Source organism: Heptranchias perlo, chromosome 15 (genome assembly GCF_035084215.1).
Source record: "Heptranchias perlo isolate sHepPer1 chromosome 15, sHepPer1.hap1, whole genome shotgun sequence".
Taxonomy (NCBI): Eukaryota; Metazoa; Chordata; class Chondrichthyes; order Hexanchiformes; family Hexanchidae; genus Heptranchias; species Heptranchias perlo.
Genome location: NC_090339.1, coordinates 56,114,808 through 56,142,384, shown reverse-complemented (window position 1 = coordinate 56,142,384; position 27,577 = coordinate 56,114,808). Strand labels below are relative to the sequence as shown.

Sequence of the window (27,577 nt, the reverse complement as noted above, 5' to 3'; positions counted from 1 at the left end):
TCTACAGTAAGATTGTAGAGCCTTGACCTCATAAAAGATGAATCACTTGGACACATGTTCGTTCTCCAGTCTGTTGTAAGATCTTTAAGAATCCAACAGGCATAGGATTAGCTCTAACAAGCTTACAAATTGTCAAAATGTCATAAGGTGCTCTTGGGACCTGAACATTGGCTCTAGAATTATAATGGGAATAAATCCAGTGAAGAATGAATCTAGTGTCAAACCTGACCAAGCTGTGTGTGGTAGTAAAACCTTGTCGAAATATGTACCTTCTTACCTTTTCGTTTCTGTAGGAAGTCAATTGTCCTCTGCAGCACAGTAGACTTGTCCATCTTGTGTGTGGAGCCCTGGAGCATGGTACTAAGTTCTTTGATGAGGACATTGAACTGGTCTCTTCGTTTCTTCTCAGATTTGTTGCGTGAAGCCCTTTTATGGAAGGAAATCTTTTAGGCCGTTAGGTAAAAGTTACAAATTCAAACAAAGCACAGGTGTGAGAGGTGTGTTGGATATGTGGAAATATCATCACCGATTACAAGGGGGGGGGGGAAAGAAATTGGATAAGGCCTATTTTTGGGCGTAGACAGCGCGATCCGCTATTAACCCGTGCCCGATGGCCCCTGAGCGGGCAGGGCGAGACTTTCACCCAGCCTCAGTATACAGGTTCTGTCCCTGTGTTTACAAACTGACGAGTTATGTTAAAACATTGAATAAAGATGGCGCACTACTAAATCCCACATCCTCCAATCTGCACGCCAAACCTCACCAATCAGCCGATCTGAGTTGGTACCAGGCCCGCGAGAGTGAGTGCACCAAGCTTCTCTGCTGATGCACTAGAGGCCTTGGTGCAAGAGGTGGACAGAAGGAGGGACATCCTATATCCGCAGGGGGTGAGGCAGGGGGCAAGGGGCTCCTCCAGATATACACCCAAAAGGCAGTGGGGGATGAAGTCAATGCCAGGCGCACAGCACCACAAACATGGATGCAGTGCAGGAAGAAGTTCAATGCTTTGACATGAGTGGTCAAGGTGAGTGAGGTCAACTGTCTAGTGGCGTCTCCTACCAACTGCACCACTAGCCGCATCCACTGCTCCACGCACTACACCCCCCCATCACCCACATACCAACAAACTCTTTCCAGAAGTACTCAACTCTTCCAATCAGATGCTTCATCTCACCCTTACACATTACTACTGTTGCAAGCCGCCCACCCACAACTCACAGACCACACACACAGGCAGCTATTCAACCATGACAGGCATATCACCCAGGCACACGTCCCGCTTTCTTGCAGAAGAAGGTGGCGTATATCAGGAGGCAGCAAGCGGCAGTGGCATTTAGCCCCTCGAGTCTGTTCTGCCATTCAATGAGATCATGGTTGATCAGTGACCTAACTCCATATACCCGCCTTAGCCCCATATCCCTTAATACCCTTGGTTCACAGAAATCTATCAACCTCAGATTTAGAATTCACAATTGAGCTAGCACCAGTTGCCATTTGCAGAAGAGTGTTTCAAACTTCTCCCACCCTTTGCGTGTAGAAGCATTTCCTAACTTCACTCCTGCATGTCCTGGCTCTAAATGTTAGGCTATGTCCCCCAGTCCTAGTATTCAAGTATAGGAGACCTCCAAAAAATAGTTACAAATGCATCAGCAGCCAGAAGCAATAATCCAGCCACTAACCTGTAAATCCTGCATGATCCCTTTATATAGCGCTGGTGGGGGGTCCTCCAGGCACTCTTAAACACAGACATGTTCAGATGGTCGTGGTTAAGACTATGCTTTGAGTTGAGCGTTAAGTCTCAAAATGAAACAATGGGTGCTACATGGCCCAATTTCTCGCCCAAGGTGTCATATTTTTGGTTAAAAAAAATTGTAAAGTTGAAAAGGATTACACCAAGACTGGGCATTAATTGTAGCTTTTCCACACAGTTTAGCCACATTAATGTTACAGCCTCTTTACTGGCCACACCATCCCTCTCTGAAATTGTTGGAAACGCTCTGTTCATTAGGTTTTGTTCTGAAATGCGCCCTTTTGTTCTTTGACTGGAGGGAGCAGCAGAGATCTCCAGTCACAACAAGAAACAATGGGGGGAGATTTTAACCCTTCCGTTCCTGGCAGGGACCAGGCGGGTGGGCAGTTAAAATGCCCTGGACGACTTACCCGCTGATTTCCCGCCTGCTTCCGATTTTAACTTGCTCTTCTGAGCAGGCAGCAAAAGCACCTCCCTGAAGACGGCCGGGTTTTTCTTTAAACATGCAGGTCAGGATCCAATGATGTCATCTGGCCTTGGCTGAAATTTTAAGTCTGGTCTGAGCAGGGGAGCCACAGTGGCGATCCCGCCAAGCTGACGCCAGTCAAGAAGACGATCAAGATGTGAAGAGGCCGTGAAAGGTAAGCTCTTTGTGGGGCCCAGAGGAGCAAGAGTATTCCTTCGGGCCCCACAAGGAAGGTTAAGGCCTCCCCTGCCACTGACCCTGGAATGTGGGCTAACTTCTCTGGGTAGTTCCTACCTGTCAGGTCATAACTCAAGATGGCACATTCTGTATAATTCCCTAATCTCGATTTAGTGAAGGTTCACACGAGTTTTTTTTCCCAGATGTTTAAAACATTTGGTTGTATCCTTGACTAGATTCTCTGCCAATAGCAGATGGTAAGCTATATATATTTTTCACATGGATTTCTCACAAGGCATCCAAGACCTCAACATCTGCAGACCTGACAGATAATTGGAATCTTGCATCCCACTGGGTTACAGTATGTCTTTAGCACCGGTGGGCAAAACTGGAGCTTTTCTAATAGCTGAGTAAGAAATCTTGCTTGGACAAACTACTGATGAACCATTTTGTCAGTTGGAGGCCATTGGGGTGCTTGGCCATGTGTATCTCTCCATCTCTATTAACAGATCTATTTGATTGGGTCAATTGCTGCTCAGAGTAAGAAGGACCAGTAATCAGATTGGTGTGGCATGAGGCAGGCTCTTCCCATCCAACTCTCAAAATTGCAATTGGGGTCCTATGTACGTCATAGTATCCCGATTTGCATATTAAGAGGGCCTGATGCTACAAACAGGCGGGCACTCCAGCCGCCCCTCAGAAGTCCCTGCCAAGATGGCAGCAGCTGGAACGTCAGCGTAAACGGGTTAGCGATCCGGCAGCATTTTCAGGCTCCTACCACCTCATTTACACCGGTCCAGTCGGCTTAAAATTGGGACCAATATGTCAGTATTGTGGAATGGATGGTCAATCAAGAAGGATGATAGATATTTCACCACTGTGATGTACACTTAAATCCTGCCCCTATACAATGTTCTAAACAGTTTCAGGTGAAAATTATTTTCTTTCTTGTACTTCCTCTTCACTCTTAACTTCCTAATTTCCATTTTTAACCAATTTCCCCGCCACTTCTTGTGAAGGATTTGACTCCTTGCTAGGGTATGGTGTCATGGGTTCTAGGTGCCCTCCAGTACCTCAGTCAAGTGGCCACTGTTCATGTGGGAACCTTGATAGCATCAATAGGCTATTCTACCATACTGGCAGCACAGCCAAGCCTGATCCTGTCCTTGCTTGATATGCACACAAAAGCATTTTCCAGATTATCTGGTTAGTATCACTTTGCTGTTTGTGGGAGCTTGCTGTGGGCAAATTGGCTGCCGTGTTTCCTACATTACAACAGTGACTGTAAAGTGCTTTGGGATGTCCTGAGGTTGTGAAAGGCACTGTAGAAATGCAAGTCCTTTCTTTCTTCCAAATGTCAGGATTAGGAACTCCGGCCTAATTTCTCCCTCCTTAGCCCAAGGGCACTGAGGCCAGGTTTAGTGCCTTTACTGCTATCCGGCTGAGATATGAAAACGAGGGGCAGGTAAAGACCAGCTGGTCCATCAAGGCTGTCCTACATTCACGATGGCTGGAGTATCATGACTAGGCACTCCCTACTCCACACTCCCATACAGCCATGTAATCTCCTGGGAGAGGCAAAAGAACAGAGAAAAACCCGGGGCCAAGAAGGGAAAAAATACGCTGGAAAATTCCTCTCCAAAAAGATGAAGGACCTCAGCACGACTGAAGGATCAAATCTGCGACGTTCTAGGCAGGGCAGCTCAGTTACATGCTTCCTTTGTCCAGCGATCCATTTGTGGTGTTCCAGTTACAAGTTAAACTCTACAGGTGACAGTACACTTAACGTTCGATGCGGATGGTCAGTTTTTTTTTCAAAATTAGCCAAACGGACATTGCAGGTCCAAGAACATTTTTAAGTGCCTCACCTCTTTGCCCTGTCCTTCTCATCTTCGTCCATCAGCTCGCCTGCACAGCCGATGTCTCTGTAAAACAGAACAGAAAAAAAAAATACAAGTTACATCTCACCTTCAACAAAGCGAACGTCTAATTGACTCGGCCATCAATGAGCTGCAGCAAAACCTGGAGTTTGATAGTGAAGATGTATACTGGAGCTGTCAATTAGAGGGAAAAGGACATGATGGCCTTAATTACAGGTGTGGATAAGTTAGAAAAAAGAACACTTACCATCGATTAGCCTTTGTTTGCTTTTGACAAACAATGCTACTGGGTACTAGAAAAGTAAGAAGAAAATGAAAGCTCATGATGAAACTTTTGTGGGGCTGTGAACACGGCCGCACGGTTGCTACGGACAACTGAAAGAGTACTTACGTCATTTGTTTCATTACAATATACATATTACAATGCAGCACATCAAACCTTTAATCAGCAAGAGACTCTTGGGGACGGTCCCCATCAATTGGGATGGGGGAAAATCTGCCACTGGGGCATGGGGTAGGGAGAGGCCGTCGGGTTTAGGTGGGGGGAGGTCGGCAAACGGGGCCAGGGCGGGAGGGGGGTCGGTGATTGGGAGTGGGGAAGAGAGAGAGGCCACGATCGGCAGGGGGGTGACCGATGGCTTCCTTGAGGGGCCGGGGGCAGCGCTCCTGCTCCTCCTCACCCACATGGAGTGCTGAGAAAGGCACATACATTGTGTAGTCGGCAGCTCCTGCCTCCCTTTCCCTGCCGGGTTTCCTGGTCCCTGGGAAACCCACGCAGCAGCAGTGAATTTTTAGTTGGGCTCCCAATTGCACTATGGGAGCCTGATTAGTCCCACTCCTCTGCCCTTTCCCCACAGCCCTGGAAATTTTTCCCCTTCATGTATTTATCCAATTCCCTTTTGAAAATTATTTAATCTGCTTCCGCCACCCTTTCAGGCAGTGCATTCCAGATCATAACAACTCGCTATGTAAAAAAATTTCTCTTCATCTTGCCTCTGGCTCTTTTGCCAATCACCTTAAATCTGTGTCCTCTGGTTACCGACCCTTCTGCCACTGGAAACAGTTTCTCCTTATTCACTCTATCAAAACTCTTCATGATTTTGAACACATCTATCAAATCTCCCCTTAACCTTCTCTGTTCTAAGGAGAACAACCCCAGCTTCTCCAGCCTCTCCACATAACTGAAGTCCCTCATCCCTGATACCATTCCAGTAAACCTTCTCTGCACCCTGTCTAAGGTCTTGACATCCTTCTTAAAGTGTGGTCCCCAAATTGGATACAATACTCCAGATGGGGCCTAACCAGTGTTTTATAAAGGTTTAGCATAGCATCCTTGCTTTTGTAGTCTATGCCTCTGTTTATAAAGCCAAGGATCCCATATGCTTTTTTAACAGCCTTCTCAACTCATCCAGCCACTCTCAAAGATTTGTGTACGTACACCCCCAGGTCTCTCTGATCCTGCATCCCCTTTTAAAATTGTACCATTTAGTTTATATTGCCTCTCCTCATTCTTCCTACCAAAATGCATCACTTCACACTTCTTTATGTTAAATTTCATCTGCCATGTATCTGCCCATTTCACCAGTCTGTCTATGTTCTCCTGAAGTCTGTTACTATCCTCCTCATTGTTTACTGCATTTCCGAGCTGCGTGTCATCTGCAAACTTTGAAATTATACCCTCCATACCCAAGTCCAGGTCATTAATATATATCAAAAAGAGCAGTGGTCCTAATACTGACCCCTGGGGAACACCACTGAATACTTCCCTCCAGTTTGAAAAACAACCATTCGCCACTACTCTCTGATTTCTGTCCCTTAGCCAATTTTGTATCCACTCTGCCACTGACCCTTTAATCCCATGGGCTTCAATTTTGCTAACGAGTCTATTATGTGGCACTTTATCAAATGCCTTTTGAAAGCCCATATACACAACACCAACTGTACTACCCTCATCAACCCTCTCTGTTACTTCACCAAAGAAATCAATCAAGTTAGTCAAACACGATTTGCCTTTAACAAATCCGTGCTGGCTGTCATTTATTAACCCATATTTTTCCAAGTGACAATTAATTTTGTCCCGTATTATTGTCTCTAAAGGTTTCCACACCAACGTGAGGCTGACTGGCTTGTAATTGCCGGGTTTATCCCTCTCCCCTTTTTTGATTGGATACTTCTTGGAGAAGGATGAATTACATTGGATAGATGTTGATTTCAGCCTTGCTTTCCAAATTCTCTCCTTACCGTGGATATTTTGTGGATTTGTGCGTGCTTAAAATCTTCAGATTTACTAGCTTATGGGCCCTGATATTAGCGGGGAGGCGGGATTGTAGCGAGGGGAGGTGGGGGGGCGATTGACCACACCCGCATCACAGGTTGTCAGCTGGAGGAGCTCTATTTAAAGGGGCAGTCCTCCAATGTTTGCTCCTGGAGCAAACACCCACACAGCACAATGGAGCAACACTGCAAGGCTGCTCCAAGATTCAGCGATGCCTCACTCCAGGTGCTACTGGATGGGGTGAGGAGGAGGAGGGGTGTCTTCTACCCGCAGATGGGAGGAAGTGCCCTGTCTCTGCCACCAGGAAGGCCTGGCTCGAGGTGGCAGAGGAGGTCACCAGAAGCAGCAACATCTCCTGCACCTGGATCCAGTGCAGGAAGCGCTTCAATGACCTAAGTAGGTCAGACAAAGTGAGTACACTTACTCATTCTCCTACACTCCGTCTTCCACATCACCACCCCCACCCCACAACTCCTTCTGCACTGCCAACACTACTCTATCACATCACTCCTCACACCCACTCAAAGCTCATCCTCAACTTACCTGCACTTACTCACCACTTCCTCACCTCCCCAGTATTCACCTCACCACTACCACTCAACCCAATCCTCATACAATGTCATGGCTCTGTCTCATACTCACCCTCTGATGCATCTCTTTCATGGTCAGCCTCACCCAAATCAATGCATTCAGCGGTTGGCCACGTCACCATCCCTCATTCACGCCTCTCTACTTTCTCCCCTTATAGGAGAAGAGAGCCCAGAATGCATGGGAGAGGGCAAAAACCGGAGGGGTCCACAACAGATAGTCATCCTCACAGACGTGGAGCAGGAAGTTCTTGAACTGAGCCGCACCCTCGAGTGCCTGTCCGTCGGGGACGCCGAGACTGCCACCCGACAAACGTCTGGTGACAGAACTTTAACATTCAGCACACACAATATCAATTGATGTTAACATGCCTCGCTATCTTCAGCACCTCAACATCTGTCATCATGCTTAATATTGCCTTCTGTTCTCTTACAGGGCCTTCAGTGACCGCTGTGACGGCGGAGGGCGATTCCTCACAGGACTTGCCGGCCTCTGAGGGGGTACCGTCACATCTGAGCGAGCCATCCACCAGCGCAGATACACACAGCTCGGTGGGTCCCCGTCCTCACTTAATTGGTGTCACACATGGTGAGTCACCACACACATGTGAGCACGAGCAGACACTGGTGGCAAGGGCAGCAGTGGAGAGTCCGCGTCAGTGGGAGCACTCTTCTCCAGGCTTTGCTCAGCTGGACACAGATGCTGAACCCTTGGGGCCATCCATTAAAAAGCGAATGATCGAGGGGCAGCAGCACATTTGCGAGGTGCTGGAACAGGTGCCACGCGCACTCTCCACAATAGCGCAGAGGATGGAGGAGTCCAACGTCTGCATGAGTGGAATGGTGGCACTGGTAAGGGAGGGCATCTCTGAGATACTGTCACAGGTACGTGAGGGCATCTCTGAAATAGTGTTGCGGATAAGTGCGGGAACGTCTGCGATGGAGGGAAGGCTAGCCTCCTTGGAGCTTCAAGCATGGCTCACACATGAATCCGTTCAGGCCCTGACAACGGCCCTTCGGACTCAGGGTGAACAACATTCTGCCGCCTTATACAGGCAGGCAGATACGTATAATTAGCATTTGCGTCTCCCACTGGCTGCTGGCTGAAACACATCTGTTGCAACAGGGAGTGATTCCCACCACACGGGAAACATGCTGAGGATCCTTCAAAATCGCACCCCTGCCAAAATGTCTAGTCAATCAAGTAGTTCAAGTACCTCAACTATCGGACAAACTATGCAAATTATCATCCGGCCGGCTTTAACTGCCGGTGGGACTCCCACATTCGGGAGGCGCGCGGGAACCCGGAAGTCAGCGGGTTGGAGCTGGGCACTGAACCCACTCGGCATTTTAGCGATTTTCGGGGCCCCCTTGCCCCCGCTCTGTCACCCGAAAATCGGCCCCATGGTCTCTGGCCTTCCCTAGCAGTCGAGTGTGCAGAGATGAGAATCACAATGTCATAACGCCTACAAATCGACGCTTAAATGTTACAGTTGTATTCACAAATTATGACCACTTGTGTCTGCATTTCCTTATTTTGTTACAGCTGATGCATAGATTGCTACGGAAATGTGTTGCAGTACAAAGGGTCACTAATGGCTCCTTAGAAAATAATGGATGCTACCTGTTTTATATTTATAAGTACAGTATAACCTTGATCTGACCAGAACATTTCGATAGACATTGACAAATTATTTACGTAATAAATGCAAATTATGCTAAAGAAGCCGAGAGGTCACTAAGGTTAGCGCTTCCCAACGACCAAATTAATAAGAAACGTTTTTAAAATGTTAAATGGAGGCGAGATTAGCTGTAGAGAACACAGAATGAATACCAATATTTAAATATGCTTACATGATTATTCAGGCTGCCAAGTGTGCACACAATGGGCTAGATTTTGACTTTGTGCGATAGTGTAATACGAGTGATAGCAAATCGCCAGCCTGTTTTACATCTGTCCCGATTGACTTCAATGGAAATAAAAAAATCAGGGAGAGAGGCAAAATGGGCTTCTCCCGTTTTACACTATCGCACAAAGTCAAAATCTACCCCAATGTTCGTGGGGGTGTATGTATACAAATCTTTGAAGGTGGCAGGACAAGTTGAGAAGGCTTTTTAAAAAAAACATATGGGATCCTGGGCTTTATTAATAGAGGCACAGAATACAAAAGCAAGGAGTATTGTGTTCAATTCTGGGCACCACACTTTAGGAAGGATGTCCAGTCTTTCGAGAGGGTGCAGAAGAGATTTACTGGAATGGTACCAGGGATGAGGGACTTTAGTTATGTGGAGAGACTGGAGAAGCTGGGGTTGTTCTTCTTCGAACAGAGAAGGTTTAGGGGAGATTTGATAGAGGTGTTCAAAATCATGAACGGCTTTGAGAGAGTAAACAAGGAGAAACTGTTTCCAGTGGCAGAAGGGTCGGTTACCAGAGGACACAGATTTAAGGTGATCGGCAAAACAGCCAGAGGCGACATGAGGAAACATTTTTTATGCAGCGAGTTGTAATGATCTGGAATGCACTGCCTGAAAGGGTGGTGGAAGCAGATTCAATAGTAACTTTCAAGTGGGATAAATACTTGAAAGGAAAAAAATTACAGGGCTATGGGGATAGAGCAGGGGATTGAGACTAATTGGATAGCTCTTTCAAAGAGCCAGCACGGGCACAATGTGCTGAATGGCCTCCTCCTACATAAAAACATAAGAAATTGGAGCAGGAATACGGCCCCTCGAGCCTGCTCCGCCATTCAAAAAGATCATGGCTGATCTTCTACCTTAACTCCACTTTCCCGCCCTATCCCCATATCCCTTGATTCCCTTAGTGTCCAAAAATCTATTGATCTCAGTTTTGAATATACTCAATGACTGAGCATCCACAGCCCTCTAGAATGGAGAATTCCAAAGTTCACAACCCTCTGAGTGAAGAAATTTTTCCTCATCTCGGTCCTAAATGGCCGACCCCTTATCTTGAGACTATGACCCCTAGTTCTAGACTCTCCAGCCAGGAGAAACAGCCTCTCAGCATCTACCCTGTCAAGCCCTCTAAGAGTTTTATACGTTTCAATGAGATGATCTCTCATTCTTCTAAACTGCAGAGAGCGTAGGCCCATTCTGCACAATCTCTCCTCATAGGACAACCCTCTCATCCCAGGAATCAATCTGTGCTATACCTACTATGATAATAGGATACTACGATGACATACAAGTCTAATTAGTAGATTGCCACAAATGGTTTGGTTTTCCTTGACGTGTGTTGGAAATAGAGAAAAAAAGAGTCTACTGTTTAATGTTTCTATAGCAATATAGAGAATACTGGACGCTAGTTTGAGTTGTCAGAGGTGAAAATCTTGTACAGTTTTGAATTTTGAATTAAAATGGGAAAATGAGGCAGAAGAACTGGGAAGTCCATCCTCCACCCCCCACACCTCATTCACACGGCAGCCCTTACCCTGTGCATATTGTACATGCAAGTACTCTGCTGCCTCTCATGGGAACCGCTGAAAATTTTGCGGCAACTTAAAGGGGGCAGAAGTCCAGTTTCATACGTCTTTGCCCCTTTTTGCAGTGCTTTGCCCCCAGGGACTAAGCGTAGGAACATACGAAAGGGGCGGGGTGGGTGGGAGATTGGAAGGACAATGGAAAGGGCCTGTTGCAGGTAGGCTGCAGCCTGCAGGCCCACTGCCTGATCTGTTCATCGCCAAACAATTTAGTGCAGGGCCCCTGAAGCAGGTCTCAGGCACTTCATTTACTTATGTGAGGCCCCTAGGTCCTGTTTCAAGTAGACACCATGGGGGCCTGGATAGCTGCCTCTGTCAATATGGCAGTGTCCGTACCCCGACACTGATCTGGCAGAGCTGCTGCTCCCTGAAATTGGTCTTGATTGTGCCTGTTTTGCACTTGTAGAAAGGATGCAATTAGGTCCAATTTCTACTCCCACATCTTTCCTTTGAGCCTGCTTTTTGCTGCGTGATTGCCTGCACAGTATTCTGTTTCTCAAAAATGTTCTCTCTCTCCCTTCCTCACTCTCTCTTCCTCTCTCCTTCTCTCTCTCTCTCTCTCTGCCTTTTCACCTCTCTCTTCACAGGCAGAGATCAAAGAGTTTGACAACACAATGAATGTGAGGTGTTTTTTCTCTATCTACCTGGAAGATCTAACAAATTGAATTGCTTAGTTTCTGGGGAAAAGAACTTCCAATTAGCATATTAACCACCTTTTGTCTAGAAGCTTTTTTTAAACCTTGTGAGAATGAACATTAAATGTAACATATCCTTTCGTCAGAACATCTTCAAATGTGCCACAGTCTAGTAGAATTTTAAAAACGAGTAAAAAATTAAAATGAGGTTAGCAGCATGTGACCTAGTCGACGGCAACAGTCAACAACAACCACCTACATTTATATAGCGCCTTTAATGTAGTAAAGCATCTCAAGACGCTTCACGATGGAATCTTTACTCAAAGCTGTATTGGAAAAACATCTAGGTAACGAAAATATATTAAACAGTAGTCAGCGCGGATTTCAGAAGGGAACGTCAGGCTTGACCAAACTTATTGAACTCTTTGAAGAAGTGACAACAACAACTTGTGCCTTTAACGTAGTAAAACATCCCAAACTGCTTCACTCACAGGAACGCTATCAAACAAAATTTGATATCGTGCCACAAAAGGAAATATTAGGACAGGCGACCAAAAACTTGGTCAAAGAGGTAGATTTTAAGGACCGTCTTAAAGTAGGAGAGTGAGAGGTAGAGAGGCAGAGAGGTTTAGGGAGGGAATTCCAGAGCTTAGGACCTAGGCAGCTGAAGGCACGGCCACCAACGGTGGAGCGATTAAAATCGGGGATGCGCAAGAGGCAAGAATTGGAGGAAAGCAGAGATCTCGGATGGTTGTAGGGCTGGCGGAGGTTACAGAGATAGGGAGGGGCGAGGGCATAGAGGGATTTGAAAACAAGGATGAGAATTTTTAAATTGAGGCGTTCCCAGACCGGGAGCCAATGTAGGTCAGCGAGCACAGGGGTGATGGGTGAACGGGACTTGGTGTGAGTTAGGATACTGGCAGCAGAGTTTCAGATGAGCTTAAGTTTATGGAGGTTGGAAGATGGGAGGTCATCCAGGAGAGCCTTGGAATAGTCATGTCTAGAGGTAATAAAGGCATGGATGAGGGTTTCAGCAAACAGATGAGCTGAGGCAGGGGCAGAGACGGGCAATGTTACGGTGGTGGAAGTAGGCAATCTTGGTGATGGAGCGGATATGTGGTCGGAAACTCATCTCAGGGTCGTATAGGATGCCAAGGTTGCGAACGGTCTGGTTCAGCCTCAGACAGCGACCGGGGAGAAGGATGGAGTTGGTGGTTGTGGAACGGAGTATGTGGCAGTGACCGAAGACAGTGGCTTCGGTCTTCCCAATATTAAGTTGGAGGAAATTTTTGCTCATCCAGTACCGTGTGTCGGACAAGCAGTGTGACAAATCAGAGACAGTGGAGGGGTCGAGGGTGTGGTGGTGAGGTAGAGCTGCATGGCATCAGCATACATGTGGAACCTGATGTTGTGTTCTCGGATGATGTCGCCGAGGGGCAGCATATAGATGAGAAATAGGAGGGGGCCAAGGATAGAACCTTGGGGGACTTCGGAGGTATCGGTGTGGGAGCGGGAAGAGAAGCCAATGCAGGTGATTCTCTGGCTACGACTGGATGGATAAGAATACAACTAGGCAAGCGCAGTCCCACCCAGCTGGACGACGGAGGAGAGGCCAGGCAGGAGAATCTGTTTTTATTGCAGTAAAAAGATCCTTGAGGTAACGTGAATTCAACTATGATTTTAAATAGTTAAAATACAAATCTGTCTTCCTCTAATACCAGGTCATGATTAGTTGTGGCCGTTTACTTGGAAAAAAGTTGCATTTTGTACAATAAAAAGGCACATCAGCTGGTTGAAATTGTTTTTAAAACTGACGCTTAGATCCTTTGTTGTTTATTGTATGACACCCAAGTAAGTTATAGAATCATAGAATCATAGAAATTTACGGCACAGAAGGTGGCCATTCAACCTAGCGTGCCTGCGCCGGCCGATAAAGAGCTTTCCAGCTTACTCCCACTTTCCAGCACTTGGTCCGAAGCCCTGTAGGTTACGGCACTTCAAGTGCACATCCAAGTACTTTTTAAATGAGTTGAGGGTTTCAGCCTCTACCACCCTTTCAGGCAGTGAGTTCCAGACCCCCACCGCCCTCTGGGTGACAAGATTTCTCCTCAGCTCCCATCTAATCCTTCCACCAATTACTTTAAATCGATGCCCCCTGGTCACTGACCCCTCTGCTAAAGGAAAATAGGTCCTTCCTACCCACTCTTTCTAGTCCCATCATAATTTTATATACCCCAATTAAATTTCCCCTCAGCCTCCTTTGTTCCAAAGAAAACAACTCCAGCCTATCCAATCTTTTCCCATAGCTAAAATTCTTTAGCCCTGGCAACATCCTGGTAAATCTCCTCTGTGTCCTGTCTAGTGCAATCACATCTTTCCTGTAATGTGATGACCAGAACTGTTCGCAGTACTCAAGCTGTGGCCTAACTAGCATTTTATACAGTTCTAGCATAACTTCCCTGCTCTTATATTCTATGCCTCAGCTAATAAAGGCAAGTATTCTGTATGCCTTTTTAACCACCTTACCTACCTATGTTTAGGGATCTGTGGACATGCATTCCAAGGTCCCTCTGTTCCTCTACACCTCTCAGTATCCTCCCATTTATTGTGTATTCCCTTGCCTTGTTTGCCTTCTCCAAATGCATTACCTCAAACTTCTCTGGATTGAATTCCATTTTCCACTGTCCTGCCCACCTGACCAGTCCATTGCTATCTTCCTGCAGTCTACAGCTTTCCTCCTCACTATCAACCACATGGCCAATTTTTGTATCATCTGCAAACTTCTTGATCAAGCCCCCTACATTCAAATCCAAATCATTAATATATACCACAAAAAGTAAAGGACCTAGTACTGAGCATTGCGGGACCCCACTGGAAACAGCCTTCCAGTCGCAAAAACACCCATCAACCATTACCCTTTGCTTCCTGCCACTGAGCCAATTTTGGAACCAACTTGCCACTTTCCCTTGGATCCCATGAGCTTGTACTTTTTTGACCAATCTGCTGTGTAGGACCTTGTCAAAAGCCTGCTAAAATCCATGTACACTACATCAAATGTGTTACCCTCATCGACCCTCCTTGTTACCCGCTCAAAAAATTCAATCAAGTTAGTCAGACAAAACCTTCCCTTAACAAATCCATGCTGACTGTCCTTGATTAACCCATGCCTTTCTAAATGACGATTTATGCTGTCCCTCAGAATCGATTTCAATAACTTTCCCACCACCGAGGTTAGACTGACTGGCCTATAATTACTCGGTCTATCTCTTTCTCCCTTTTTAAACAACAGTACAATGTTAGCAGTCCTCCAATACTCTGGCATCATGCCTGTAGCCAGGGAGGATTGGAAAATGATGATTTCCTCCCTTGCTTCTCTTAACAGCTTGGGATACATTTCATCCGGGCCTGGCGATTTATCTACTTTCAAAGATGCTAAACCCCTTAATACTTCCTCTCTCATTATGTTTATCCCATCCAATATTTCACACTCCTCCTCCTTAACTACAATCACTGCATCGTCCCTCTCTTTTGTGAAGACAGACGCAAAGTATTCATTAAGATCCATACCCACATCTTCCGCCTCCACACATAGGTTACCTTTTTGATCTCTAATAGGCCCTACTCTTTCCTTAGTTATCCTCCTGCTCTTTATGTATTTATAAAACATTTTGGGGTTTCCCTTAATGTTACTTGCCAGTATTTTTTCATGCCCTCTCTTTGCTTTCCTAATTTCCTTTTCAATTTCAACTCTGCACTCTAGGCTTTCTGCCATATTGAGCTCTTGGTGTTTGACAAAGCTTCCCCTTTTTGCCTTATCTTACCCTGTATGCTCCTTGTCATCCAGGGGGCTCTAGACTTGGCAGTCCCACCCTTTCTCTTTGTGGGAACATGTTTACTCTGAACCCCTTGAATCTCCTCCTTGAATGCCTCCAACTGCTCTGACACTGATTTACCTTCAAGTAGCTGTTTCCAGTCTACTTTCGCTAAATCACTTCTCAGCTTAGTAAAATTGGCCTTTCCCCAATTTAGAACTTTTATTCCTGTTCTACCTCTGTCCTTTTCCATAACTATGCTAAATCTAACTGAATTATGATCACTACCAACAAAATGCTCCCCCATTGATACTCCTTCCACCAGCTTCATTCCCTAAAACTAAATCCAGAACTGCTCTCCCTCTCGTTGGGCTTGCTACATGCTGGCTAAAAAAGTCAATAGTAAGCAGTCTGGTATGATGACATTATTGTTGAGAATCAATATCAAATATACAATTCCCAAACATGCTTTTGCTGTACTTCTGAGACAAGTGGTGTCAATTGGATGCTATCAATACTGGAATCAGCCAAAGCTGTTCCAGACAGCTCATAATGCCACCACTCATCTATGATGTGGAGATGTCAGTGATGGACTGGGGTGGACAAATGTAAGGACTTGCACAATACCAGGTTATAGTCCAACAGTTTTATTTTAAATCACAAGCTTTCAGAGCTTACCTCCTTCGTCAGGTGACGAAGGAGGTAAGCTCCGAAAGCTTGTGATTTAAAATAAAACTGTTGGACTATAACCTGGTATTGTGCAAGTCCTTACATTTGACAACTCATCTAGTCACTGGAAACAACTGCCAAGATGTCACGATGCAGAATATACTTTTCTCCCTTCTTGACAACTGAACTACTTAAAAAGAAAGGCTTGCATTTATATAGCGCCTTTCTCTATCTCAGGGCGTCCCAAAGCACCTTACAGCCAATGAAGCACTTTTGAAGTGTAGTCACTGTTGTAATGTAGGAAACGTGCAATTTGCACACAGCAAGCTCCCACAAACAGCAATGAGATGATGACCAACAATGTTTTAGTGATGTTGGTTAAGGGATAAATATTGACCAAGACACTGGGGAGAACTCCCCTGCTCTCCTTCAAAATAGTGCCATGGGATTGTTTACGTCCACCTGGGAGGGAAAACTAGGGCCTCGGTTTAACATCTCATCCGAAAGACGGCACCTCTAACAGTGCAGCACTTTCTCAGTACTGCACTGGAGTCTCAGCCTAAATTTTGTGCTCAAATCTTAAAAACAGAAAATGCCGGAAACACTCAGCAGGTCAGGCAGCATCTTTGGAGAGAGAGAAAAATAGAGTTAGCGTTTCAGGCAGATGTTTCTCTCTCTCCACAGATGCTGCCTGACCTGCTGAGTGTTTCCAGCATTTTCAGTCTTTATTTCAGATTTCCAGCATCCACTGTATTTTGCTTTTATTTTGCTCAGTTGGGCTGCTGGTTCACAGTGTCATCATTTCAACAGAATTCTGTAAAGGAGTGCAGATAAAAGTGTTGATTATTAATTCTGGTAATTTGCACTGTCACTACAGTAGAAACAATAATCAAACTTAAACTACAGCTGAAGTATCTTCGGTTTCTTCCAATCATGTATCATTAACAAAACCAACTATGTTCTCACATTAATTTGAAGCTTTGAAATATAGCCTTTCATAAAGGACTGAGTTATTAACTGTAATCTAAATTGTATGTGAGTAGCTTTGGGAATCCTCTTTACAATTAAAAAAAGGTGATTTTAAATATTTCAGACTTTTTAATATCTCAAATTCTTAATCAGGCTAATAATTAGATCTGTTTGCAATTCTGTTCAAAATTCCCAATGCTCACTCACACACTGAAGAGGCAGAGCAGCCCAGCATTGCACTACTTTAAAAAAAAAAGACTGATTGGAAAAAAATTAGAAGTTAATTCACAGTATCTCCTGTTTCACCCTTTCTATCACATATTGAAACCATTAGGTCTGTGATTAGCAACCTGTGGGGTGTAAGGTTGATCCAGATGTAGCGTGAAACCTGTTTAGATAGAGCCCCATAAACGTAAACAGATGACTCCTGCAGTCAGAAACCTGTGCTGGTTGAGATGTACAAAATAATACAAAGGAGAAGGGGAAATTTGAATATAAATAATCCAATCGCACAAGAAAAGTTAGAATGATATCAATAAATTGCCTGACAGTTGATGTCTGTCAACTGTCAGTTGATGGATATAAGTTTTTAAAAAAATATATCAAATGGAGGCAGAATTCAGAGAGACACTTCAGAGCTTTGCTCTACAGAGCCACCAAGTGGCCTGAGCCTGCACTACATTGTGACAGTTGACATAGCAAAATTGAATGAGAAATATCGATGTAGCAATTTACAATGATACATGGTAACAGAAAATCATGATCAAAAACCACAATAATAGGAAATAAGGTTTGTGGAAAGGAAGTGCGCCTTTTTTAAAAATAGTGTATGGATATACTGATTGTGATGGTAACTTTTTAAAATGTCAATATAAAATGTCAATATTATGTTTAATTTAAAAGAGTTACAACATCTCAAAAACATCAGATATTCAGGGGAACAACTACAATACTTTGAACTTCAAATTAAGGACTAGGCCCTATCGAGTAGAATCTATGGAGTCTGTAGCTAAGAGTTTTTGATAATTTGGTGGGGCTTGCCCAATAATTCCTTGACAACTATTACATTAGATGAACATACAACACCTACATGGACATTTAGTGAATATTTTGCTAGTGATTCCTGCCAAAAAAACTCCAGAAATTTTAACATTAAAAAAATCTGATCTTAAATCAATCATTTCTGAAGGTCAAACTGATTCTGTGGGGTAGGTCCAAACTTTATTCATATTTGAAATTGCGCCAAATGATATTTATTTGCATTAATGATCAATGACAATAAGTTATTGCCAGCATTGCTGTCACAGATGTGTGCATTTACTGGTGGCAGTTTAACATAAAGTTCAGACAGTGGCTATATAAATGAAAATGTTTTATTAGCTTCTGTAGAACACTGCATTTAATTGAATATTGTAGGAAGTTGTTTGTATTTTTGAGTTGTAGTATCATTAAGCTTTTTGTTTTATTAAACCTGGGAAGCGTACAAAAGCAATTATTACTGTTAATCAGATCATTCAAATTCTGGGATGTTTCTCAGTTCAACAGTTTGCCCTGAATTCTGAGACCATCATTTTATGAAGAATTCTATGCAGTGACTGCAGCTTAAATTGGAACAGTGGTGTGTAAAGAAGGAAAGAGAGAACTTACATTTATATGATGCCTTTCAAACACCCAAAGCAGTTTACAGCCAATTAAGTACTTTTGAAGTGTAGTCACTGTTGTAATGTAGGGCAGCCAACTTGCACACAGCAAGGTCCCACAAACAGCAATGAGATAAACTGTTTTAATGGTGTTGGTTGAGGAATAAATGTTGGCCAGGTCATCAGGAATACTGCCCACTCTTCTTTGGAATAGTATATTACAAGCTGTACTGAACTCACATCAAATTTTATGATGTGGAGATGCCGGTGATGGACTGGGGTTGACAATTGTAAACAATTTTACAACACCAAGTTATAGTCCAGCAATTTTATTTTAAATTCACAAGCTTTCGGAGGCTACCTCCTTCGTCACATCGTTCACCTGACGAAGGAGGTAGCCTCCGAAAGCTTGTGAATTTAAAATAAAATTGCTGGACTATAACTTGGTGTTGTAAAATTGTTTACAATTATCAAATTTTATGAGGGAGCTCTATGACGACCTCTGAAACATGGAACGTATTTTATGTATGTCATAACTTAATTCAAACCAACCCCCAGAGCCAAAGGAAGTATGAGAAGATGCCACCTGTTGAATTACTTTGCTGATTACAAAAACTTTATTTATCAAAACAGAATATATTATTATATTTCTTCAGAGGAAGTTATTGGAATGAGTAATTAACCCGTTATGGACGTTACTCACTATATTTCAATGTTGTCCTGTATTTTTGTGATTCACCTTGTATTTAAATGTGACTAGTTCAGGTATGTGTCTATTATTCTGTTCAATCTAAACAGAGTGGTATGATCAAGCGAGACTAGAGTAATTTCAGTAAATAGATTACTGCAAATAACAGTAATATTAATCATCACCTTACAGAGCTCTGCAAAGGCAGATTATCAATAAAATACTGCTTTCAGATGGCTGGGGATAAAGGATAAGGATGCTACTGTGAATCTGTTGAGAGAAAACCGGAAATTGTAACAATAGATAATGAAAGGTGACATTTGCTGGTTCAGTATACAATATTGCAACCTTCATTTTATGAAAACTATGGCACAGTTGTTTAAATGGCCATCATCTACCAAGCTAAGTATCTTGCATGTAAAAATGTACTTAATAATGGTCTGATAATACTACCTTATCTATCCCCACACATTTCTAAGCTTTGATCTTAATCTAGCAAAATAACAGCACATTGCAAAAGATGCTGTTGCTACTTGTGCAGCAGTGCAATCTTTTATAATGCAGACTTACCCTATTGGCCAGCATGGTTTTTCAGAGCAAGCTTGTTTCAGAAATGTATGCTACCTGATAACTCCATAATGGGATGATGACGTCACTTTAAAATTTGGTGCGATATTCAAAATTGTGTATAAATGCTTGATCACAAATAATTGTTGTTCTAAACCTTAAAACATTGGGATTTATTTAACTGAATTATAGAGGGAAATATCAAAGCTCATACATATTATGAAACAGAATTATATTAGTTTCCTATCGTTTTCAGATGAGGAATTTTGGCAAGCCTATAGTTCCAAGATAAATTCAGTTGCTGAAAATTGTTCACCGTAGTTACATCAACCTACATTTATATAGCGCCTTTAATGCAGAAAAATGTCTCAAGGCGATTGACGGGAATGGAAAAAGTTTGTCTTTTTTACAGAAGTATATAATGAAAATACTAATGTACTGGATTTCCAAAGCCACATCTATTTTTTCTTCATTATCTGGAATGGCAGAATTCAATGGGAAACAAAAAGGCTTGAGCAGCTGCATGGCTGAATTTGGCTTTCAATGTGACAGCCCTAGTTAAAGTAAGGTAACACTCTGTTGTGCTCGACAGACAAAGATAATCGACTACAATTTGAACGGGAACATAGCCGTTCTGAGAGAGAAGGTCTTGCAGAATGAATAGCGATTTCAGGAAAGTCCTTACAGAATAATTTGCACCTTGGCCAGTCCATAATCCCAACCTAAATACAAACAGTGATAAGTGAGGAATGTGTGGAACTCACTATCACCAGGCAGTCAGTATATTCTGGTTATTTTATGTGTGTGTCATTCCCAGTAGCTTCTTTCTGATTTTCACGCTGATGAAATCTATCGTCTTAGTAGTGAAACGATTAACCATTGAAGGAAGTAGGATATTGTACTGGTTGTGATATACTCAGGAGTCTATTTCACAATGAGAAAGATTCATAACTCATTGTGAGTGTTTCTTTGGTGTTCATTCCCGGTCCATTACTCTTTGATGTGAAAAGTAGTTTCTCATTTTTCATTGTCGTTATTATGAAGGAAGTTGGACATTTGTTCTCTGTTGAACAGCTGGGGTGTTACATTGTCGGTATGTTTATCATGTTCGTTGTCTGTGTCTGATCTATTTGCCTTGTGTTTTCTTATATTTTTGCTGTTTGGTTGGTTCCTTCTGAAAAACTGGGATACTTAGGGTTTTTGTTCTGTGCGGAGTTTTCTGAAGTGAGAGCTCTACCGGGTGTGAGAGTTGAATGTATTGGTTGTGGTGTAGCTGGTTTAATGGCAATAGTGGCAGATTTGGAAGAGTTTAATAGGCATCATGAGTGACATGTAGCATTTCATATTTTCAGTGCTTTGACATGTCAGTTATTGAGTCAGTGAAAATAACAGTTCTGGACATGTAATGGATGAAGGTCATTGCCCAGTAGCAGTGCATTACTGGGTTATTCCATGATTTCTAAGTCCTTATCATGGGAGAAATAACCTTGTAATTTGGAATCAAATTTTCTTATTCACACATGCATTACTTTTTAAATATTAAAAAGAAAGCTGTAGGTATGAATATTTTTAGAATATGACATTTTGTAGAATTACTTGCACTTGTGGACAAATACAAATCATTTGTGGCTCTCTCAGTGATGGATCTTTAGAGTTGAGTGAATCACAACATAGTGCAACTGGAGACAAGGACATATGTCTAATGAATTTGACCCACATGATTGCTGGGAGCACAGAAAGGCTTGCAGAAACTCTACTCAGGAGCAATCATGGAACTTTCATAAACTAATGCAGATGTAAACAAGCAAAGTCTGGAGACTGTTCTACAGGGAGGAGAAGCAATATGTGAAAATGTTTTAGACTAGTGTACAATACTGGGGTACAACTCCAGCAGTGTTCCCCATGTAAACATGGAGATCTGTTCTTAAGCTACATCAACTCTTCTGGTGCTGCTCCAGGTCACAATTTAATATGTTGTAAAAGGGTGGATTCGGGCATCAAGTAGGTTGTCCTTTATCAAGAACACTGGTCTGCATAGCTTTGGACTGCATTAGGTCCAGGAGTAAGAGATGGGCATTTCACTGCAACCAGCCAAAGAGGGATACAACGGGCTAGAAATTTGTCTTGGAAGATAGTGCAAAACGTCGAAGGTGAATTGGCCGCCTGTTTTACACTCTGCCCAATTTTCTTTTCCGTTGAAGTCGATAGCTTCAAACTTAGAAGGGGGAAGGTGAAAAGACAGTGTATCTTCAATTATCGTACACAGAGAATGGTGAATATATGGAATAGAGTGGCATGGGAGGTGGTGGGAGCTGACTGTAATAGCAAATTCAAGAGCGAGTTGGATAAATACCTGGTAAAAACATTTGAACGAGGGATATGAGAGATATTGCTCGATATGGTATTTCCTATACACCAGCCTGACCAGCTGGACCGCTGTCGTATTTTGCAGTCCTCGACATACCTTTGTTCCCATTCATTTTCAGCAAGCTATTTGCTTCGTTGGTGGTGAGTTGGTGGTGATGAAGAATGATGGATTGCAGGCTTCGCTAATCAAATCACATGTTTTTTTTTAGGAGAAAGGAACACAGGTTAGAAGGATATTAGGAAACTTCCGGGAAAGAAAAAGGCCATTCAGCCCAACAAGCCTCCTGCGTCCTCCCTCCACCTGCTCCCCTTTATCCAGAAATGCATCCAATTGTCTCTTCGAGTGTTGTTGTACAATCTGATCTGAAGTACAGTGATGCCAAAGATTTGTGTTAAAGCACATTATAACAAAACAGCACACCTTACATTCCATTCTGATTAAAGTCACAGATGTAGAACAAACAAATTTATTCTGTAAGTGTCAGTGACATCTTGAGTGCCCGTGAAAGTGATAACTAGCTGCGGTGACATTTGACTGCAGTTACTTATCACTTACTGACAAACATCTTATGACAAATATTACAGTGCACTGCTGAGATTTTCAGTTGTTCACAACCTGTCCTAAGTCACTCATACCGTACACTTGTTAACTCCCATGATGCACTTCATTGATGCAATATTCTACACATTCCATATTAGCACAGCAATTTTACGCACTTGCAATCCCGAATGATTGTGCCTGAACTCATAGCAGATTTATTCAATCCCTCCATAACTGGGGGATAATTTCATATTTTACTATTTTAACCGAATGCTAAATTCACATTTCTCCAGAACAACTATGCAGAAAAAAGACAGTTGCTTTATTTGAGTTATACAATTTGAATATTGATCTGCCTTTCAGACATTTTAATTACCCCACCTAAATATAAAGACAAAACTTATGTATTAAAACACTGATGCAACTACAAATCACATGTCTTTCTAACTAAGAAAAAAGCACTAACATTTTTTTTCTGAGCTATACATAATACAGCTTAACATAATTTACATTACTGCGCGGAATTTAATGATTTGATATCATGTGGTGCTTAGTATTAGCATGTAATGAAAGTAAACTGAAAGAACTTATTATTTATCAGCACTCAGAGAAACCTATTCGAAAGCATGGATAAAATGAATGCACCGATGAGATGTCCTTTCTTTTATACAATACTATAATCCTTAAGACCATAGAAGGAATTAACTTGCAAGCAATTACATACCTTTTACTTAACGTCTTTTATTGGAGTTCAGTGCCTGGTGTGGTTGGATACCATTCTTAAAGATGCACAGTTCTAAGCCACATTATCCACCTTAGCATCACGGAAAAACATGAAACATAATTGAGGTCCACAGTGAATCCCAACAAGCCATGGATTTAACCTCCCATCACCAACAGAGATTTAAACAGATGACGCTTTGTAAGCCTAAAATCAAGGCTGGTCATTTGTGCAACTAATTCTCCTGTAAGGTTTCTGTCTCAGTCCATCCTCCTCCAGACACACAAAAAATAGGGTGATTGTCTGCTGGCAAGCTACGTCGAAAGTAGGTCAATTCAACAGCTCAGCTGCCTAACAACACGATCATTAACAACTCGCTTCACAGTTCAGAAATCAGAACTGGAAAACATTGCAAAATATTCATTTCTAAATTAACATTTGTCCTGTGCATTTTTTTTTTAATCATATAATAATGCGTTGGCTTTTGTGTGCTTCCATCAAGTAGAGTGCGGTTTAGTTCTCAGCATGAAAACATAAAAAAAAACACTTTTGTTTAACAAAGCAAGATATTAGCTGATGATTATGCAAGGTTCCTTATTTAAAACGTAATCCTGCAATGTGAATATTATTTTCGTTGCTTCAAAAGGCTTGCCCTCTCATTCTTTTCCAGAAATTCTTCAAGATTCACTATTGCTGACTTACTTAGTTCTTAATTCAGCTACACTATTCCCAGTCTGCCAGCATAAATATTAATATTGCTGTCAATGCACAGAATACATATATACAATATAAAAATTGAGGTTTCACCATCCTGAAACCACAGCCTTGCAAACCTTTAAAATCCCAATCCTCTAAAATGTTTATTTTGTAAACGCTTGCATTACCTTTCCAGTGATTAGGTGCTCAAATTATTATTGTATTATAATATGTATTGACGCTACAATATTCTTGCAATTACCTACAGATACTTTTTCCCCCTAAATTATATTTAATAACTTAATGTGTTTGTTGTACCACACTGAGCTCAGCTTTCAGTTTACCACACAATCTGGTAAGTAATCAAAACGGCAGTCACTTCGAAACCTATATATAAATAATATAACTGAAAACACAGCCCTGTCAGTCCCTGTTTTTCACCATATACTGACGAGGACAGAGGTATTTATAGCCACCAACAAGAGAATCACATTAAACTGACAAAATGGTTCCCAAATGCCGGTGTGATACTAGGCCACCGGGGGCCACATGGTCGACAGAGGGGTCAGTCCCAAAAAGGCAATGGCTGAAGGGTATTTTCAAAGTGGTGGGGGGTTGGTTCTGGTAATTTTGCGAGGCTCCACTTATGGTACATAAGTGCTAAGCGTGGTAGGAGAGATGGAACTCCATCTCCAATTTTCCAACCCGTGTTCATCACTAACAAAGTTTCATTCCGCAAAATCACCCCTCATAAACGACAACTAGAAAGGGTGACATTAAGGATGTGGTTCAGATGATGAGTATAAACTATTTGCCCAATCCCAGTCCCAGTATCCGTCAATGAGCCAGGCTGGTCAATTATTAACAGCACCCTAAAGTACCATGGACTGACATGACTCAGGTATCAGATTACTGAGCCTCCGAGGATCAGAGGATGAGCTGGGATTCAGTTTCCCATTGCCATCTTGAGCCAACTTGACCCCAAAAAAGCTTGTTTACATACTATATTAATATTGTGTCAGAAACCTTAAAGATCTACTTAATTATAAAACCTTTTCTCCCGTGAGTGAAAAAATGCCTGAAACTCAAAATCACACGCCCAATATCAATGTAATTTCATAAATCGTAGAATCATGAAATTTTACAGCATAGAAAGAGATGATTCAGCCCATTAAAATAGTCAGATTACTCCTCCCTGACAACAACCAATGATTATTATCTGAGACAGATGCGTGCAGCCTCAATTTTGCTGGGATCTCAAAATTGGAGTTATACTCAAACTTCAGTGATTGCAGCATGAACGTAGAAATATGTAAAGCTGGAGAAGACTATTGGGGCCCTTCTGGCTGGTCCCAGTATTTAGGAAATATTGGCAGAAAAATTGGATAAGGGCTGTTTTTGGGCGTAGGTAGTGTGATGAGCAATTACCCCGCGCTCAATGACCCCTGCGCAGGCAGGACGCGAGTTTCGGCCAGCCCGAGTACTAACCTGCAATCAACGTTTCATTCCGGGCCTTGCAAGTGGAATCAATGCAATTTGCACTTTCCACCAGCAGGGAAGCCCAATCACTTAAAGGGAGGATGTTTCTTAGAAATCTCTTAAAGGTAGCTGGTATCTGTTATTTGCTGAAAATAACAGTCAACTGTCTGCACAGAGTCTGAATGGATTTCAGACATTGCACACGTAAAACACAGATGCAGGTCCCATCACTATGTTTACACACTAATGAGTTATGTTAAAACATTGAATAAAGATTGCTCACTACTAAATCCCACATCCTCCAATCTGCAGGCCAGACCTCACCAGTCTGCCAATCTGAGTTGGTACCAGGCCTGTGAGAGTGCGTGCACCAAGGTTCTCTGCTGATGCACTAGAGGCCTTGGTGCAAGAGGTGGACAGAAGGAGGGACATCCTATATCCACAGAGGTGGTGGGGGGAGGCAAGAGGCCCTCCAGACATATATCCAAAAGGCAGTGGGAGGCAGTGGGGGATGAAGTCAATGCCAGGCGCACAGCATCATGAACATGGATGCAGTGCAGGAAGAAGTTCAAAGCTTTGACATGAGTGGTCAAGGTGAGTGAGGTCAACTGTCAAGTGGTGTCTCCTACCAACTGCACCACGCACTGCACCCCCCATCACCCACATACCAACAGAATCTTTCCATCAGTACTCACATCTTCTAATCAAATGCTTCCTCTCACCCTTACACATTACCACTATTTCGTCACTTCACTCCTGCACGTCCTGGCTCTAAGTGTTAGGCTATGTCCCCGCGTCCTAGTATTCAAGTCTAGGAGACCTCCAAAAACAGTTACAAATGTCTCGGCAGCCAGAAGCAATAATCCAGCCACTAACCTGTAAATCCGGCATGATCCCTTTAAATAGCGCTGGTGGGGGGTCCTCCAGGCACTCTAAAACACATTCAGATGGTCGGGGTTAAGACTGTGCGTTGAGTTGAGCGTTAAGTCCCAAAATGGTGTCTATCACTTTAAATCAGCATTGCACACTGATGGAAGCCATTTTCTCCCTACTTTACATGATTCCAGCGTTCATTATCTGCGCCTGCGCTAACTCCTATACCAAGATGGCGTCTGGGGCATGTAATGCTGGAAATGTGCATGCGTATCCAAGACGCCATCTTGGATGTCAGCGAGGCTGTGTAGCGCTGAAACAACGGGCACTACACAGCCCAATTTAGTGCCCATTATGTCTCACAATACCCATAAAACCCCTCTATAATTTTTTCTCCAATTACTTTCCAACTCTTGCCTATATTTGCTGGTACCATCAGCCCCCACTGCTTCCATGGACAGCCCATTCCTTACAGTCACCATCCTCTGTATAAATTAGCACACAATCTTGAGATTGTGGTAAACCGTCTTTAGAACACAGCATCCAAACGAAAATTGCATTGAAGGGCACATATTGGTACATATTAAAAATATATATAGCACCTTCCACAACCTCAGGACGTCCTAAAGTGCATTATAGCCAATTAAGTGCATTTGATGTGTAGTCACTAAGCGGCAGCCACTTTGAACATAACAAGATCCCACAAACAACAATGAGATGATGACCAGAAAATTTGGTTTCAGTGGTGTTGGTTGATGGATAAATATTGGCCAGGATGCCAGGGAGAACTCCCCTGCTCTTCTTCAAATAGTGCCATGGCATCTTTTATGTCCACCTGAGAGGGCAGACGGGACCTCAGTTTAATGCCTCATCTGCAAGTTGGCGCCTTCGACAGTGCAGCGCTCTCTCGGTACTGCACTGGAGTGTCAGCCTAGATTTTGTGCTGAAGTCTCTGGAATGGAACTCTCTCGGAGGTGAGAGTGCTACCACTGAGCCATGGATATTAATCAGATTTCACATGAAAGTCATGTGCCAGAATATGTAAAAGCTTGTGCTTGCAATGTTTTCATTACCTTCTCACTTTATTGTCAAATTATTTTAGTAAATTATTTAGTAAGGTAGCTATTGTAAGTATTAGCAGTTAATAGCGTCTGCATTTTTGGACTTCACTAAAGACAACATTGTATCAGGGATCATCATGAGAAAGTGCTATAATGTGGTGGGAAGGTAGTAGAATAGGAGACTGCACTTCATTATATTCTGTTAAAGGAGTGGAAATTAATAATAC

The 27,577-nt window shown here is 42.9% G+C and overlaps 1 protein-coding gene across 1 annotated transcript in view; it reads right to left on the bottom strand.

Moving 5' to 3' along the window:
- npas2 (neuronal PAS domain protein 2) overlaps positions 1 to 27,577 on the bottom strand; it is a 195,326-nt gene that overhangs the window by 62,351 nt on the left and 105,398 nt on the right. The window contains exons 3-4 of the mRNA XM_067997284.1: positions 4,262 to 4,318; positions 278 to 426 (exon numbers count right to left, since the gene is read on the bottom strand). Coding sequence (XP_067853385.1) covers positions 278 to 426; positions 4,262 to 4,293 — 181 coding nt within the window. The 5' untranslated portion in view covers positions 4,294 to 4,318. The remainder of the gene's footprint in view (positions 1 to 277; positions 427 to 4,261; positions 4,319 to 27,577) is intronic.